The following is a 15528-nucleotide window of genomic DNA, read 5'->3' as shown; positions in this document are numbered from 1 at the left end:
CTAAACCGATCACTTCTGGTCCTAATGCTTCTGTAATTACTGAAAGAGATTTGGTCCCAGACTCTCCGAAGAATTCTCCAAAAACAACTTTACAGATTTGGTTAAGGCACAAAAAAGAAGAGTTTCTCTGTTAACAATATACAGCTTGGAATCAAGATGATGCTTCATTCTCATGCCAGAATTGGTTGGCTTTGGAGATTAAACATGATATAAAAAAAAAAGCAAACAACACTGTTTTTTGGGGAACCAGCCATTGCACTCCTGCAAATAGCTTGAGCTTTTCTGTTTACTCTTATATATTAAAATGTTGAGGGGACCCATCCCTCACTTTACTGATCAAAAAATTAAGTCACCAGCCAGCAGCACTGATTTTTCAGCCATAAACTATTAAACATTACAAGCCAGTGTATAGCATTATTCATTGAAATACCACCAATCAACATGTAAGCAAATAAATTGAACCATGATAATGTTATACGGTAATAGCTGCAATTTTTATGGGAAAAAAATCCACTTGATGGCTTCCCAAGCATTGCAAGTTTATTTTTGAGTTAAATTCAATGAATATGAAAAGTAAGATATCTCAAAGGAAACGAAACTTACCAATATACAAGTTATATTGTTTGATGGCCGACGTGTACTCGCCCTTTGAAACATAAGTGTCACCAGCTTGTAAATATGATTCTATGTGAAAAGAAAAATATTAGCAAAAAGGCTAGTGGAAAATTTTGTTAAAAGAACAAAACTTAAATTCCTGTAAGAGGACAACATGTACAAATGTAAGCATTTCAAAATAACCCAAACATCTTTAAGATGAATCTTATATAAGGTTTGTTACTCAACTACCTTGAAAACTCATTTCTCTTCCATTTTATTGCCTTAGGTAACTATGACACTCTTAACAATTAAAAATGATAAAAAAGAATCATATCTTTGTATTAATGTAAGGAGACTAATGTCTACTGTGCATTAAAAATTCACTCAAAGAATAATAACAATGAAATAGACATGACAAACTAGTAACATGAATAGTCACCACCTTGATTACTGTCACAACCCTTAACAAAGGGTGCACTGCTTCTTTCACTGCCTAAGAACATTTATCTAAGTCAACTCTTTTGTGAATAGTTCCATTTTATCTTAGTCGGCCTCTAAACATCATTCATGTTGTCACCTAGGAGAATGATCTTGTGTCAGCATTTAATCATTAGTCACAGTAAAGACTAGGAATAACAATTCTAAGTCAGCCTACTAAATGATTTATGTTGTCACCTGGGATTATTATAATTAAGGCAGCAACCTGTGTCGTATGGTGGGGGCATGACAATCTGCACTTCCCAAGATTGTGTGTTCACAAGCAATTTAAATTGGGATGACCAAGGAGGGAGTGCTCAACAAGATAATCCTTAATCAGAAACGGCTTGGTCTTTGCAACTTCCACCTTTGTTTCTATGAAAAGCTATTACACAGTCCACTTCTCTTGCGCTACTCTGATATTATCTAAACTTGCAACTTTGAACCAGGATATGTTTTTGTCAATAACTAACAACACAATCAAGGCATTGGAATTTTGCAATGTTTGTAATTTTAAGGAGAGTTTTCTCTCATCTTTCTGAGAGAAGGAATAAGACCACCTTGTAGCAGCATCAACTGTACCTGCAGGAACTGATTTGGTTAGCCCTAGGTCAGTCTTTCCACATTAAGATGAGGATTATAAGCATGACGCACATCTACAATTGTTCTTTGTCAAGAAAGTTTTGGACAGTCTTTTTGTTTCACCATCTTGACTGTGTCAGGTGACTAAATTGGATTGACGAGTGTCTTAGATCTTGCATTTAGATTAGACATGTTATCATTGTAGAAAAATCTAAATGGTGAAGTTGTGATTCGCTCAGCACTTGAAAGTGCTACTTGACTAAAAAAATCTTTGTTTTGGAAACCCAAAAGTTCAGCACCTAGTTACATATAAGGTAAGAATGATATATTGGTGTGCCATTTTTATTTCCAACTCAATTTGACTTCCATGAGGAATTTTATCTGCGAGATTTCAAGTTGACACCCTTCAGAATATGATGTTGAGATCAATTTTATTGATTAGATAGACTGTAGAGTAATCCTAGATATCAAGGAATTGACTTAATCAGTTTGGGGATGTGTTCGTAGCATATCATATGAAGTATTGCAGGAGTAATTTACATTTGACATGTCAGGTACAAAATTATGATGATATTGAAGAAGTGTTTGTGTATATCCTACATTATCTATTTAGAAAGGGATTTGAACACCTTATCTTATTACACGCATGTATGCTTATGGGGATTTTCACAAGATCTAAGTGACTAAGTAATTTGGGGATTGGTTTTCCATTAGACCATATCTCTTCTAATGATTCATGTTTGTAAATCTGGTTAAAAGATCTCCTTACAACAGATTTGTAGATGTGGCAACTGTCATTGCATATGTGCTTCTAAATATAATCTTGTGATATTGAATATAAGCTTGTCATATTGGAAGAAACTGTTTCTGCTTCAAATGCTTTCAGTGAATTGAAAAACTTTATCACTAAATTTGCAAGTGAATCAATGATGTTTGTTTCGGCGGCTTCAGTTTCAGTTATGTCTCTCAACCTTAATCTGTTTATTAGTCAATGGTATTGTTGGCTCAATTAAGTAAATCTTGTTTGAGTAAGGGAATATAAATAAAATATGAAGATAGAGAAACTGAAGACAATTACTTCAAAGATCAAACAGCCATGTAACTTGGTGGGAGTCATAATTATAGGAGAGTATACAATCCAACATGATTAATATTGCAGCCTTCTGTTGGCTTGAATAAGCAACCATTCGATGTGCCTAGCTTAAGTCAATTTCTATAATTGGCACAAATTTATTATATCAGGCATTAATATTGCCACTATATAGTCACATGGGGGATCTTAGAAGGAGGGGTACAATTTTTTTCAATAACAATGTGACAAAATAATTTCTAATGAGATATAATGGATTCGACAGAAATTTGTCCCTGCCTAAAAACCTTTGAAGATTTGTCAAGTATCATGGATTGTGCTATCCATTCAACTTGTCCATGTCTAATAGTGCTCTCTATACTTCTATAATACTGCCCTTGGGGTTTCATCAGATAACCCTTGTAAGATTACATCTTGATAGGTGTGTTGGAAGCAAAGTTCCATCTTTTGGAAATCTTGGTAGTATCTTCTGAGAGAGCATAACCAATGGATTCCCAACCACCACCTTGGTATCATGCATATTTACTACATGGAAGTCTTCCTTAATTTAATGTATTCTAGAGTGATGCTCTACTATTGGATCCTTTGTGTGCCTTGGGGCGGAGAACCCGTCTGCCATGACCACATTGAATTCTTTGAAGTTTTCAGAGCCTGAATTCATCCTTGTCACTAATTTGTCATCAATGAAGTTGTGGGTGGTGCTGCTATCTACTAGGACCATCACTTTTTGTCCTCTAGGAAAACTACAAATTCCAAAAGGATGGTATTTAGGTGCTCTTGAAAGGGTGGCTTATGTACCACTTGTATTGTCTTCATTGTCTTTCTTATTTGTGGTTCATATTCCTTCTTCATCCAAAATTGCTTATAAAATTGTGTGCTCGTCCCATTTTTCCACAAATATGTCCAGTTTTCCCTTACATTGAAAACATAAACTTTTCTTTCAGAGCTCTTCTCAGTCAATCTCTTGAACTTGAATTGAAGGCTGGCAGACGAAATGTATATTGATGCCCGTCTTTCTTATGGAAGTATGGGATACGCATGTATAAGGTTGGATTCTCTGTACAGGGTTTGTCATTTGATGATGTGACTTCTAAACTTAATGTTTTTTGAATTGTGTTTTGAAGTGAAGTAGGGTTAAGAATGCTTACCAAACTATGGATTGATTTTTTACCTTAAATAGATAGTTATGTAAGTCCACTTTTAGTAACCCCCATGACTGAATCATTTTGGGATTTTGTTACATAATCCTCTTACAACTATCTCTTGGGATGATCAAATCCTTTACGAGTGTTAGTGTGAATCCATCATAAGTTTTTATGTTTTGATGCCCTTGGATATAAATGACATGATGCCACCAATAGTGGACAACTTCTTCCAAATGTAAAATGGCAAATCTAACAGCATTATCCTCTATAATAGCACTAAGGGAGAAATAGCTATCCATCTTTTGGACCCACGAATGTGTCGTCATTTTTCTCAATTCATCAAAGTTGAGGAGAGTCATGTCACTTACTCTTTCATGTAAATCTTTGTTAGGTTGTCTTCTTTCCTTTCTAGGACCGTTTCATGTTCTGGTGTCACAATATTCCCTAAATGGAATATTTCACCTAACTTCAGGGTTCAACCTTGAGCAATCTTCAACAATTTCATCAATGTTATTAATTGCTGGATTGTTTTCTTCTTCTTCCATTGTTTGTTCTTTCCAAGGTAAGAATGAAGATCTTGTTAGCCTAGAGGTTGATCCTAATGGTGATATATTGTTATTTTCCTAGTTATTAGAGTTTACATTCCTGCCATTTGTTTGGTTGGGCCTAAAGCATTGATTGTATTATTCACGTTTTGTAAGCTTTGGAGTACTTGAATTGTCCAATCATTTTGTTCCATGAAGGCTTGGGATGTCCTCTCGTTTTGTTCCCTGAAAGGTAAAGTTGTCCACTCCTTGTGTTCCATAAAGGTTCTCAACCCATCTCCTAATAGTTCGCCCATTTTACTGTTTTGAGTAGGGTTATTATTTGCTGCAAGTTTCCTTCTTTCTCTCCCTAATGCCCTTTAAACTCTTTGGCTTGATTGCATCAACTAATTTTCTCGATCCTCAATTTGGCAGGATCAAGGCTCTGATAACAATTGTAGTGTCTCATTTTTGTCCAAAATAGCAATTACAACAATACAATTTATTTACAAATAGTTTTCTATAAGAAAATTGCATGATTGCAGATAAACTTAGAATCATAACTAACTCAAAACATTATGAACATAAATAATCCCTATTGAAGATAAAATATCCTAAATTCATGTTAATCCTATTTATAGTTTATTTCCATCAGCCATCACATCAGAAATACAATTGGAAAAAATGATAGGGCATTGGGAGACTGTCCTCCTCAACCAACCCCAAGAGCACAGAATGAGCCTTCGAGTCATTTGGCCCCTTAGAAACAAAATTGAGGTGGTGTGATTGATGAAGTCACTGGTACTGTTGCATCTCCCTACCAAACGTTTCACAATAGTTCCAGATATAATTGCTTGACAGGAATCAGCTTACTGCAATTATTATTCTTGATGGATTTGCAAGTCAATCAAATAAAAAAATTATAGCTTTCCAACAAATTTTAATAAAAAAATTGTAAATACAATTGTGCTACATACCAATCAATTTTAAGAATATTATATCCTGCTCTAGTTTCTCTGAATTACAATCAGAAATCAACTTGATCAGTTGATGCCCATAATTGAATTGAGCGCCCTCTTTTATATCCCACAGCAGGATGAATAGTCAACACCTTGATTATCATCACAACCCTTTAAAAAAGGGTGCATCATTTCAGTCACTGCCTTAGAGCATTTCACTGAGTTGGCTCTTTTGTAAATTGCTCCATTTATCCCAGTCGGCCTCTAAACAGCATTCATGTTGTTGCCTAGGAAGAATAATTCTGTGTTGGCCTCTAATCATTACTCATGCTAGTGCCTAGGAATAATAATTCTAAGTCAGCCCCCTAAATAATATATATGCTCTCCCCTAGAATTATTATAATAGAGGCAGCGGCCTGCTTTTGTATGCAATGCCTTGTGGTGGGGGCATGACAGCCCAGAAAAGCTTATGTCGAAATACAGAAGGATTTCTCCCTCTATCTCTAAAGCTTTTGTTTCCAAACTGTGAATCCCAAGTGATTGCCTACACTCAATTACCTTGAGGTAGAAAGTAATAATATTCTAAGTGAATGAGTCTTAAGTTTAATTGGAACAAAACCCACTCAAGTCTTCAAATGATGCTCACAAGACAGAAGGCAGTGATGTTGTTGGTACCAAAAGAAACTCGTTAGGAATTGATAATTATGTAAATAATTCAAGTCCTAAATTGTGAGAGATGTGGATGGTAATTAATTATTAATTTATTAGATTATTATAGTTAAACAGGGGAGCTTGTATATACATACGTCCTATCATTTCTAGAATGAGATTTTGCAAGAGTAGAGGATGATTTGAGAGGGAAATTAAAAGCTGAGAAAAAGAAAATCCACAGTTCTGTGACAGGCAAGAGAGGATTTCAGCTGCCCCCTTGCCAAAAGGGAGGCTGTTGCTTGTAATTTGCTCATTGTGATATTAATGAGAATCTTCAATGTTTGTGCATCCATCTGTTAATGTTAATCTTTTGTTGCATCCAACTGTTGTCTCTGTATGTGTGCTGTATGTAAAATTCTGGAAGGATTAGTTCTATGTCAGAAAGTGTATTGTGCTCCAGATGTTTACATCCCTTGAGTGAAATTCCCCTGTGTGATTACTGCCTTTGGCAGGCCTGTGCTCAATTTTACATGCTAGACCAGTCGGGTAATAGTGCAAAGGAGAAGAAAAATGGTCAATAACATTTGGTTCCATTGTTGGGAACTAATCAAAGCTCTGTGATGGAGTTTTCAATGTATAAGGGTTTTATTTGCGGAATTGAGGATATTTTGTGTTTGTAAATGTTGCTGTTAGAACAAATCAGGAATATGTTCCCACATTTCTATGTTTTGGTGCTTCTTTTCATAAAAAGAACTATACTACAGGAAGATTTGTTGGGTATAATAGTGATCGTGTTAAATATGCACTTCTGATGATTTTTATCAAATCTACTGGAAGTCACTGTAGATGTCAATCCTTCGATTTTTTTTTCTCTGCAGCATCGAGCACTTGTTGGATAAAGGTGTTTATCACTGCAAAATTTTGCTATCAGATTTATTGGGTAATGCTTCACTCGAATTTGTTGTATATATTCCATCCAAAAACAAGAAATATATTGTTTGTCGTAGATCTGAAAATTTGCATGTGCTCTGTATTATCAATGAGGTGCTCTGTTTCCCACATAAAGATGAGATGCATCTTATTGGTGCTTCAACTTTTACCTTTATTCATGGAAATATCTCTTCATCAAGTGAAAGGGCAGAAGAAACCAATAAAAACATGTGCATACAAGTTAAATTTCGATTATTTTATGGATGTGGAGCATGGAGTTTCCAGCCTGGTGCATAATCACAGGCAGATTTCTCAAGGAAGGCCACGATTGTCATTGAAAAACAGATCCAAGTACAATAAAATGCACAAGTGAGACACTGCTCACGTATTTTGCTACACCATATTTCTAGAGAGGGCAAAGATGTTTATTTAGTAGTGCATAGCACCAAGATTCAAGTGCACAGATGCCAAAGCTCCGCATGGTAAAAAACGTCATGAAAGGTGCATGTCATGAGTAAAGTGTGGCTTGTTTTTATTTTATTGGGGTTTTATTCACAGCTTTTTTTGCAAGGGAACAATTATGTAAGAAATGAATCAAGAATTTGAGTTTTAAGTGCGTGCACATATACACATGGGAGAAGAAAGTGCACAAAGATGAGTTTCAGCTGAGCTCAAATAGATAGTTCGATCGATGCACACAGAGGTGGAAAGCATTGGTAACTGAGAAAATTGTATAAGCAAAAACCTTGGAGTTTACAATACCATTTTAGCTTACAACACCAAATACACAACGTCCAAGCACACAAAAGAATGAGAATGCTGCACTATTCTATTCTATGATGTGTTACACTAGATTTTTGACATTGGTGTGGGAGTACAATATGGAGAGCATCTAAACTCTCTAAATTCAGAGAGAAGATTTCAGTTAAGGTATTGTTAACTTTGAGTGTGCACAGGTATTTCCAAACAAGTTAAAAGGCACAGATTGTCATTGTTTCATTACTATAAATCCTTTTACCTCACACATAGCATCATCTAGTAGCACAGAGACTCATTGTCGAGAATCAAGTATCAAGAAAGCAATTGTCCTAAGCATGATTGTTCTTAATTAGCACAGTAATCTCACTGTAACACCTTATGCAACAGTGTCTAAAAGTAAACAAAGCACAAATTCAAAATCTTCACGTCCAGGTTCCATCAAAAAAATTCCAAGAGAATAGTTTAAACTTTAACCTGGCACCAAAAACCTAAAAGTACTTGAAAATCAGAAATCAAGAAGAATATTTTCCATTCTTGTATTCACATAAAACTGTACAAGTACATATATAGTTGTGTGCCATATGCATAAAGCTACAGGAAAGGAAAGAATCAATTTAGGAAAGAATCAATCCAATATTGCAACACTCCCCCTCAAGTTGGTGCATAGATATCCCACATGCCCAACTTGCCCAAAAACTTCAAGAACACTTGACTTGAAACTGCTTTGGTAAGAATATCAGCCAGCTGTCTTCTGATCGAATCTTAGGCAGCTCCACAATCTTCTCATCCAACTTCTCCTTAATAAAGAATTTGTCTACCTCCGCATGCTTTGTACGATAATGATGAACTAGATTGTGAGCAATATCACATGCTGCTTTATTGTCACAATATAGTTGAATTGGCCGCGCAAACAGCCCAAATCTCTTAAGAGAAGTCTTAGCCACAACGCTTCACATACTCCAAGTGCCATACCTCTAAATTCTACCTCCGCACTTGATCATGCAACAACATTTATTTATTTTTGCTTCTGCATGTAATGAGATTACCTCCTACAAAGGTGAAATATCCTGAAGTAGAACACCTATCATCTACTGCTCCACCCCAGTCAGCATCAGTATATGCATCCACACTTTGATAATCCTCATTTTTAGTGAACAAAATTCCTTTTCCAAGAGCAGACTTTAGATACCTCAAAATGCACATAACTGCATTCATATGTTGCTCTCCAGGATTATGCATAAACTGGCTAACAATACTTAATGCATAGGCAAGGTCTGGCCTTGTGTGTGCTAAGTACATCAATCTTCCTACGAGTCTTTGGTATCTTCCTTTATCAATTGGTACCTGATTAGACTCAATACATAACTTCAATCCTTCTTTCACTAGTGTATCAGCGGGTTGACATGCTAACATACTGGTTTCCCGTAACAAGTCTAAGGCATACTTTCTTTTAGACAAAAAGATCCCTTTATTAGATCAAGACACTTCGATCCCAAGGAAATATTTCAAGGGACCAAGGTCTTTCATTTTGAATTCTCTGAACAATTAATCCTGTAGAGCCCTCCTTTCTTCAGGATCATTTCCTGTAACTATCATGTCATCCACATATGCAATAAGTGCAATGATCTTACCCTGCTGATTCTTTATGAATAAGTATGGCCTAAATTGCTCTAAAGGTAACCAAAGGCTTTCATTGACTTTGTTAATCTTCCGAACCATGCCCTCGGAGATTGCTTCAACCCATATAGTGACTTCTTTAATCTGCACACCTCCAGACTATGTATTTCTGGTATCATGCAACAAGGTGGGAGTTCCATGTAGACTTCTTCGAACAAATCTCCATGTAGAAAGGCATTCTTCACATCAAACTGTTGTAATGGCCAACCCAAGTTCGCAGCTAGAGACAACAAGACTCGTACAGTATTGATTTTAGCTATAGGTGCAAATGTCTTTGTATAATCGATCCCATAGGTTTGGGTGTACCAAACTTATGTATAATCATACCCAAGTCATCCTAGTACAATCATCAATAAAAGTAACAAACCAACGTGATCCACCCAAGGTAGTGACTTTGGACGGACCCCAAACATCAAAATGTATGATCATAAATGGAACTGGACTTTTATTCCAAGTTAATGGAAAAGAAGCACGATGGCTTTTTGCAAGTTCACAAACTTCACACCGGAAGCTAGAAACATCAAATTTTGCAAATAAACTAGGAAATAATTTCTTTAGATAACCAAAGGAAGCATGTCCCAGACATCGATGCCATAACCAGATTTCAAATTTCTGCTTGTCCCCCCCCCCCCCAAACCATCCATTGCTAGAGCTTGAACCAGCTTGTCCGAACTCTTTGACACCAAGTCCAAGTAATATAGCGTCCCTCGCCTAACATGACAACCAACCGTTTGCCTCGTTTGGATGTCCTTAAACACACAGAAATCAGGCCAAAAAATTACAACACATAGTAAAGTAGTGGTGATTTGGGAAACTGACAACAAATTGTAATCCAAAGATGGAACCACTAAAACAAAATCTAGATTCAAAGTATCAATGAGAGGTAAGGATCCTTCTCCAATAATTGGGGTCGGAGAGCCATTGGCAGTGGAAACAAATTTTTGTAAGGACGGTTTAAGGGATGAGACCTGTCTAGAATCAAACGTCATATGATCTGTAGCACTAGAATCAATTATCCATGCACTATTAGAAACAAGTGTAGACATATTTAAAGACTTACCACCATTACTTGCCGCTGCTGCTAATCCCGAGATCTGTCCAACAACATTATCCTCTGTCTTTGTTTCAACAAACACTGCACTAGAGGTCTTCTTGGAATTCTTCTTTCGTGAATTGCGACTACAATCCCACCCTTCTGGATACCCAACAAGTTCAAAGCAGTGACTTTTGGTATAACCAGTTTGATTGCAATGGGTGCATTTGTAGGTGGATTTATCAGCACCATTAGTGATCTTAGGCAGGTTTTGAGGAGGCCCATTCTGATTAGATCGGTTCGAGTCACCATGGCTGAAGCTTCAGTCTTTTCTGGTTCTCCAATCATTGTTGTGCGTCAAATAGATTCACGATGGACCAATGCATAACATGCTTCTAATTTGGGAATAGGATCCTTTCTCAAAATTTCACCATGAACTTGTTCGAAGTCACAATCTAATCCAGCAAGAAAAATATGCACCCTTTGTCATTGAACTGATTTTCAGTAAGATTCAACATCATTCTCACTTTCCATGATCACTTTATCACGATGATCCAACTCACCAAAAATCTTAGTTAATTCTCCATAATACACAGAGAGTGTTCCGCCATTCTGTTTAGCAGAGAAAGCCCTCTAATTCAAGACAAACACCTGCAACTCATCTGCTTCATCATAAAAAGCCTTAGAAAGAGCTTTCCAAATATCTCGAGCAATGGGTAAGCGAATGTATCACTTCATAATTTCTGGAGACATAGTTATCAACAGCCATCTTTTGACCTTTTGATTGTCTCCATACCTCATCTCATATCCATCATCCTCGGTAGGTGGTTGTGAGTTACCACAAATGAAAGAGAGTTTCTCCTTCTCAACAATATGCATCTCCATGATTTGAGACCACAAATCATAGTTTGTTTCATCGAGTGTAATCCCTGCCTTAAATGATGAACCTTCGGATTGAATAATAATGGGAGCAGATTTGCTCTCAAATACGAATCTAAATCGGCCATGGTTCAATGAAGGGATACAAATATGATTCAAGCTTCAAAGCTCTGATGCCAACTTGAAAATCAGAAATCAAGAAGAATATTTTCCATTCTTGTATTCACATAAAATTGTACAAGTACATATATAGTTGTGTGCCATATGCATAAAGCTACAGGAAAGGAAACAGTTGTGTGCCACATGCATAAAGCTACAGGAAAGGAAAGAATCAATTTAGGAAAGAATCAGTTTAGGAAAGAATCAATCCAATATTAGAAACAATCCAATATTGCAACAAAAGCTAGCATATTTTACAATTCAGAAAAAGTATAAAACTGGCAAATTTTGATTTTTTTGCCTTGAATGTAAAAAATAAATAATGAATAGGAGTTTGGGCCTCCAATGATCGGGCAACATAGATTCAAAGCTCCTCAGGACCACTCACAACAGATTGTGAGGAAAATAAAGGAAAGACCGAATACAGTCTAAATCGCAAGGTGATGTGCCCAGTGGATTCCACCTCCCTGCTCATGTTGAATAAACGGAGGCAATGGGTTTCTATTCACCCTGGGGCTTGCCACGTGCATACTATTGAAAAATGATCATTTCAATTGAAAGATAGGAGAAAAATCATCTCAATAGACCTGCACGCATTATTTTTCAATGCTTCATAAAGCTGGAGTAAATTCAAATTTCCAACGGCGAACATACAATCATAATTTAAAAAATAATTACCTGAAAAGTCCAATAACGATTACTTCACAAATCTAAATAAAGCTGGACTAGTTTCAAAATTATAATACAGACATTTCAATCATTAATTACAAAACATAAGTATCTGGAAACCCCTGCAACATATTATTTGTCAAAGATGTATATACATTATGAAAACTCAGACTGAAAGATCAAAAGCTGCAGGCAATGCAGTCCGGATCGCGTTATACAGTCACATGGCCATAAAAAACTTTGAAGAGTTTGGAACTTGAAACGTCCAATTAACCGCTCTCTATTATATTTTAAAATGGCGAAAATCTAAAGTGAATTATTTGAGCCATACCTTTAGCAGCTGCAAAGCCTTGCAGGGATTGTGTAAATACAAGGACAATCCACAACATTGGGATGACTGAACAAGTTCTCACCTCCATGCTATTCTCCGCCTTCAAGAGAAATAATTTAAATTAAAGAAAAGGAAAAACATCCGAGCAATTTGCCCCTGAGGGTTTGAGTATTCCTAATTCCCTCACTGCGGAAAAATAACAGGCCCGATCGCAGCTTGGGATGCAACCACGTCGTTGCAACGAATGAAAATTGGCCGCGTGGAAAAATAATAATTATAAGGTTTTTTAAGGTTTTGCACTCAAGCTTTTATCAGTTGAAGATGACTTCCGGCTGCTGCTTCTTTAAGAAGCAAGCTTGGATTTGGATTTGGATTTGAATAGAGAGAAATGTGGCGAAACTCTATTGCATTAAGGTGTTAAATTATTCACGTTTTGCATTAATTATTAATTTGTTTTAGATATTATTTATATAGATAAATAAATTTAAAATTGTAAAAGCTAGCTCAAATATATATCTTTATATTAAGTTTTTTATTATTATTTATTTATCTATTGTATTTAAATTGATAGGTTTAATTATTTATTAAAAATGAAATAACAATTTTATAAATTGTTGATGTATGGTGATTTTCTAGGGATGTAGGTTGCATTAGGTGAATCACATTAGATCATTAGATGTGGATTATTGTGAATTTTTTTTTTTTTTAAATGATTATCAAAATAAAGATGTTTAGTTATAAGCATTGATCTAGATGGTCACAACAATAATGTCCACCTAGGCAAATTATAATTACAACCAAAAATAAAATGTTACTTTAGAGTATCAATTACAATATAATATAATTTATAACATCAAAAAAATATTAATAAACTATTCATTGTCATTATTATGATTACATTTCTCATCTTCATCATTGTTTCCTTTGTCTTCAACTTTCTCCTTCCATGTGCTTTATCGTCCTTCTTGGATATGTTCTACTAAGTTGAAAAGAATCTCACACTAGCAAAACACCAATAGGACAAGAAATCCTCTCCTAACCAAAAATATTAAAATTCTAATAACATCTATGTCTTGGATAGCTTCATCTCTCTTCAAACTTATACTAATGCTCTTTGCAAAACTAGATTTGAAAGTTAACATATTCATTCTATGATGCAAGGACTTTTGGCAATTATAACTTTTAACTTGGTTGTTTGTTTAGACTAAAATCTTATAACAAGATGCATCTTCCAAAGCTCATCAAAATTCTAATCATTTTGGACATGATCTCTACATTTTGGAGGTGAGGGTCGGGGGTAGGAGACAAATTCCATCAAATGAGGCCTCAAATTCAACTTTTAATGTCTTTTCTAAGTTTTTAGAAAGTTTTTTTTTTTATAACTTTGAAATATTGTTTCCAATTTTGATGATTAGTTTACAATTCATCTTTTCTTAGCTTTAGGAAGTTTTACGAGAAAAAAATCAACTTCTTACAAATTGAACTTGTAAAAATCTTACTTAATTATCATAACCTTTCACTTGATTGTCTCTTTGGGCTGAAGTTTTACAAAAGATATGTCTTTCAAGGTTCATTTAAATTCTAATTTTACTAGACACATTTTGTGGGGGGTAGATTCCATCATATGAGGCCTCAAACTCAACTTTTAATGTTTTTTTCTAAGTTTTTAGAAAGTTGTTTTTTAATAACTTCAATATTGTTTCCAATTTCGAAGGTTGGTTCATAATTCATTTTTTCTTATCTTTAGGAAGTTTCGTGGAAAAATCATTTTTTATGAGTTATTTTTAAAATTACCAAAAATGGCAAAAAATGATATTATGAAAAATTACCAAAAAGGTAAGTTTTGGATTTGTAATTAAATTGATGGTTTTTTTTATTGTAATAGTAGAGGAGTTGGAAGAATAATAAAGAATAATTTGTAATTCTAAATCTTTTTTCTTTTTTCTTTTCTTTTGTGTTCTAGTTAATCGTTGTAAGTTTAGGCTGCATCGTCTAGTATAAGAACAAGAAGATGGTTGGGGAGGAAAAGGAAGAGGCAATACACAAATGCATAGAAATATCTTATTGGTCCAAAGGCAAGCTGCAAATTTTACAACAATGCTTGCAAATCAAGGGCCATGACACGGAGAAGTTGATTCAAATGGTGAAGTAAGCCATGGGAAAAGAGCTAAATAACATATAGAGGTTGAAGAAGAGGAAAAGCAAATAAATTATAGACTTAGAATTGAAGAAGGTGTTAGCATGAATGTTGATTATACTTCTTTGGGGGAGTACCTAAGCATTGGAGAGTATTGAAATGTTGCATTCATGATTGTGTTTGTCATTGATGTCAACATAGTATGGTTTTTGTAAAGACTGGCTAAGTAAAAGACAAATATCTTAGTTGTACAGACAATGGTTTAATTGTTTGGTGATGCACAGTTATGGACATGTTCAGTATAGTGTCCTAATGATGTGGTTCAGTGCACAAAGTCTAAGTCAAAGACATACAAAAGTTGTACCTAATTGACAGAGAGCAGTTCAGAGACAAAGTATCAAGAAAACAGTTCCTAATGTTTGTTCGTTGTCTTACATCTAAGATGTAGTGAGAAGATGCACAGTCAAGTAGTGACAAAGGACAATCTATTGGTGACGTCAACAAGTGCGCAAGCCCTAGTATCGCATGTGTGAAGTTTTGTATAGATTATGAGCCAACAATGCTATTGTAATTGTAATTAATTAATTATCTTATTATAATTAATTGGGAAAACCTCAAGGCTGACTCAAGGAATTATTTTGAAGATATGGTATAAAGGAAAGATGTTTTCCTTGTTTGTATAGTGTCTATTGAAGTGTGAAGTGCGAAAAGGAGCAAAGTGTTTGGTAAATGTGTGTAAGCTATCCAAGGGATTATTGGATGCGAGATTTGTAATCTAGGTTACAAGATCATAAGGATTAAAGGTCCAATGATAGGACAAAAGAAGAGAAAGAAAGTACATCTCATTTATATTATTCCACAAGGAATAATACAGAGATCATTTGGACAGTGGGTTAATTGGTCTTTCCCTTGAAGTTGTTTAGGCAGTG

General features: G+C 35.2%; 1 protein-coding gene across 1 annotated transcript in view; it reads right to left on the bottom strand.

The window, feature by feature from the left end:
* P58IPK (DnaJ P58IPK-like protein) overlaps window positions 1–12650 on the bottom strand; it is a 49764-nt gene extending 37114 nt beyond the window's left edge. The window contains exons 1-2 of the mRNA XM_089793422.1: window positions 12463–12650; window positions 604–684 (exon numbers count right to left, since the gene is read on the bottom strand). Of these exons, the coding sequence (XP_089649548.1) occupies window positions 604–684; window positions 12463–12550 (169 nt within the window). The 5' untranslated portion in view covers window positions 12551–12650. The remainder of the gene's footprint in view (window positions 1–603; window positions 685–12462) is intronic.
* Window positions 12651–15528: the final 2878 nt, after the last annotated feature.

This window comes from Cupressus sempervirens, chromosome 7 (genome assembly GCF_028749045.1).
Source record: "Cupressus sempervirens isolate cs-2001-9-10 chromosome 7, ASM2874904v1, whole genome shotgun sequence".
In the NCBI taxonomy this organism is placed as follows: Eukaryota; Viridiplantae; Streptophyta; class Pinopsida; order Cupressales; family Cupressaceae; genus Cupressus; species Cupressus sempervirens.
Note: the sequence above shows the minus strand (reverse complement) of the source record. Positions and strands in the feature narration are given on the sequence as shown.